Below are 3,327 nucleotides of genomic sequence, written 5' to 3'. Positions count from 1 at the left end.
GTGTGTCCTGGTGTGATGCTGTGGGGTAATGCACTGAACTGCAAGGCCGGTTTGAAACACAAGGTCAATGGTACAAGCTCAGCTGTTCCTCAGAAACCCCTATACAGGATTTGAATACAGGACATTTTAAACCATAATCAGGTAAGGCTGACATCATTCAGATCTGAGTCTGAATTGACTCTAGAACACTTATGAACAACATGTATATCAATGTTCTACAGGGAAGAAATAACATTAAGAAATCTTTTCCTTTTGGTGTAGCTATTCTATTACTAGAAGCAAAATGTTCAGTATTGATGACAACGGCACAATCATTGCCACAGACCCTCTGGACCGGGAGGTTAGTGCTTGGCACAACCTAAGTATCACAGCTACAGAAAAATGTAAGTATGATGTGGGAACCACATTTGAGTTCACAATAGTTTGTCATCCATGAAATAACTTCTGAAAGTAAAGGGACAATTAGCTTAAAATATTGCTGGAATTATAAATAAATCCTATATCAATTTCTTTTACATGTTATTTTATTGTATTGTTTTAAATGAAGGCTGTCTGATTACTCACATTGCAGCTTAATCACTAAGATACTTTTTTTCTTATCTGTAAGAATATATTTAAAAAATCATCTATAATGCAAAAATAATCATGAAAAATGTAGAGCAAAGTAAGGCATAAAGCAAAAATTACCCACAATTCTATAACCTGCTTACAATGTCACAATACACCCTCTGGAGTACTTACCGTGCAGTAATCAAGGACTCGGCTGCTAACCAGGAAGACGGCAGTCCCAGTTGCTCCACAAGAGAAAGATGTGGTGGTCTGCTTATGTAAAGATGTGGTGGTCTGCTTATGTAAAGGTCACAGTCTCTGAAACCCTGGGGGGCAGTTCTACTCTCCCCTATCCCTATCGGGTGGCTATGAGTCAGGAAACAAGTCCATTACAACAAATTTGGTTTACATTTACTACCCTTTGCTTTGGGGATAAAGAAAATGACAGATTATTTACCCCTCATTTGTATGGTTTTGAACACTTATCTACTGATATAAATGAAATATACATTTTCAACCTTTTAAAACTGAGCAATATTCATAGCTATTTTTCATGGCTCCTTTTTAAAGATGAGTAGAATAGAAGACCTGTGTTCCTTCCAAAAACATGTTCATACTGAAAAGACAGTTATGGACAAAAAGAAGGTATAACACTAATTTCATAGGAATTGTTCCCTTAAAGTAAAATATTTAATTTAGAGAAGTACAGAATAAATTTTATACATTATTTTTGCTGCTTTGTAAATAGTAGTATAACTACTGAATGAAAATTCAATTTAAAATAACTTAAAATGGACGTTTTAACCATAATCAGGTAAGGCTGACATCATATATAAGTTTACAAAAATATTACTTTTCAGTTTAAACACACAATATGAATGTTCTATTCTACTTCCAAGATAAAATGCTAGAGATAATCTTGGACATCGGTAGGCAGGTAAAACTTATCCTGTAACAGCAGTCAGAAAGGGAAACAGTTAACAGTTATCAAATTTCAATGAAACAATTATGAGAAACTATGCAAAGAATACAAACAACAGAAATTCACTGGTTGGCTACATCAAAATCTCAAGGAATACATTTTCAAATTCAACTGACAGTTTCAGCCATGCTGATAATAACATAGTCAATAATCCAAAGCTGTTAGTTTCTGAGACAGGCAGAGCTTTCCCTTTCTAAGAGATAAAAATAGAGAGATTCATCCAGACTTACCACTTGGATATTGTCCTGAAAATTACCAATCAATTCCATTATTCAGTAATTCATATTAATTCAAGATGGGACACAAACACATTATCAAAATGGCTCCCATTACTTAGTCAATGAATTTCTTACAGTAAAGAATTAGGTTTATGAACCTGAAATATTCTGGAATGTACCCTTTCATATAAGTGATTTTGAGTGTGCTTCAGTTTTGTTTTTAAAAGCATTTAAACATATATTCATTATTCCTCAGTTAGGTAGACAGGTGACAGGTGATATTGTGGGTGGAAAGTGCCTCTTTTGCATTATTATTATTTTATTTTATTTTTTTGCCATGCATTGAATAGCTCTATAGAAACACTGCACGATGACTTTTGTCCTGGATTTTGAATTTTCCCTTTCACTAAAGCAATAAAGGTAGAGAAGCAAATGTTACAATGGAAAAAGTATCTGCTGCAACAGATGAAATGTCAAGGATTTTGGCGTCAAAAAATACAAAGACGTTTATTCCCAAAATCAGAAGCTTGCATTCGTTGGGTATTTCTGAGTACACATTATTTATAATGTCACTTTTTACAAATCTATTGAGAAAAGAAGAATTTAAATGTGTTTAAGAGAACGCTGGATATTTTTTAAAAATACTCTTGTCTGTCAAGTAGCTTTCAGCTGGAAATTGATCCTGTTTGAATAAATGTATGTGAATTGCTTCTCCACTTTATTCTTATTTGTTCTTACATACGGAGTCCTGGTGTGGCGCTGTGGGTTAATACGCTGGATTGAAAATCATTTAAACTACAAGGTTGGCGGTTCAAGCTCACCAGTCTCCTAGTAAACTCTATACAGGGTCGCTATAGCTCAGAACTGACTGGATAGCACTTAACAAGAGCAACAACAAATTCTTACATATAACAAGAAGGGCTTTTTGTAAGAATGTGTCAATTACCTTCATTCAATTAAGTACTTCAATGTGAATTACTAAAAAGCAGAATCTGTAACATTTTGCTTGGGTCCACAGTTGACAGTCCTGGAAACAGAAGTCAAGAAATAAAGGACATGCTGCATTAGACAAATCTGCTGCACAAGATCTCCTTAAAGTGTTGACGATATCAGTTTGAGGACATAGGTGCACCTAACCCAAGCCATGGTATTTTCAATAGCCTCATATGTGTATGAAATTGGACAATGAATAAGGAAGACCTTAGAAGAATTGATGCATTTGAGTTATGATGTTGGAGAAGAATATTGAAAGTACCATGGGCTGCCAGAAAAACAAAAAGGTCTGTGTTGCAAGAAGTACAGGCAGAATGCTCCTTGGAAGCCAGAATGTTCAAACTTCGTTTCAAGTACTTTGTACATATTATCAGGAGGGACCAGTCCCTGGAGAAGGATATCATGCTTGGTAAAGTGGAGGATCAGCTACACATAGAAAAACTCTTGACGACATGGATAGGCACTGTACAGCAGCAATGGGCTCAAGGGTAAAACTTGTGAGGATGTCACATGGCAAGGCAGTATTTCATTCCATTATGCAACAGGTCAAGGAGCTCTGGTAGCATGGTGGTTACGCATCGGGCT

The 3,327-nt window shown here is 35.6% G+C and overlaps 1 protein-coding gene across 1 annotated transcript in view; it reads left to right on the top strand.

Annotated features, from left to right (window-relative positions):
* CDH19 (cadherin 19, type 2) overlaps positions 1–3,327 on the top strand; it is a 64,678-nt gene that overhangs the window by 16,448 nt on the left and 44,903 nt on the right. The window contains exon 6 of the mRNA XM_006837583.1: positions 262–383. Coding sequence (XP_006837646.1) covers positions 262–383 — 122 coding nt within the window. The remainder of the gene's footprint in view (positions 1–261; positions 384–3,327) is intronic.

The sequence above is a fragment of the Chrysochloris asiatica genome, unplaced genomic scaffold (genome assembly GCF_000296735.1).
Source record: "Chrysochloris asiatica unplaced genomic scaffold, ChrAsi1.0 scaffold00021, whole genome shotgun sequence".
Taxonomy (NCBI): domain Eukaryota; kingdom Metazoa; phylum Chordata; class Mammalia; order Afrosoricida; family Chrysochloridae; genus Chrysochloris; species Chrysochloris asiatica.
The sequence above is the reverse complement of the archived record's forward strand: the minus strand, read 5'-3'. Positions and strand labels throughout refer to the sequence as shown.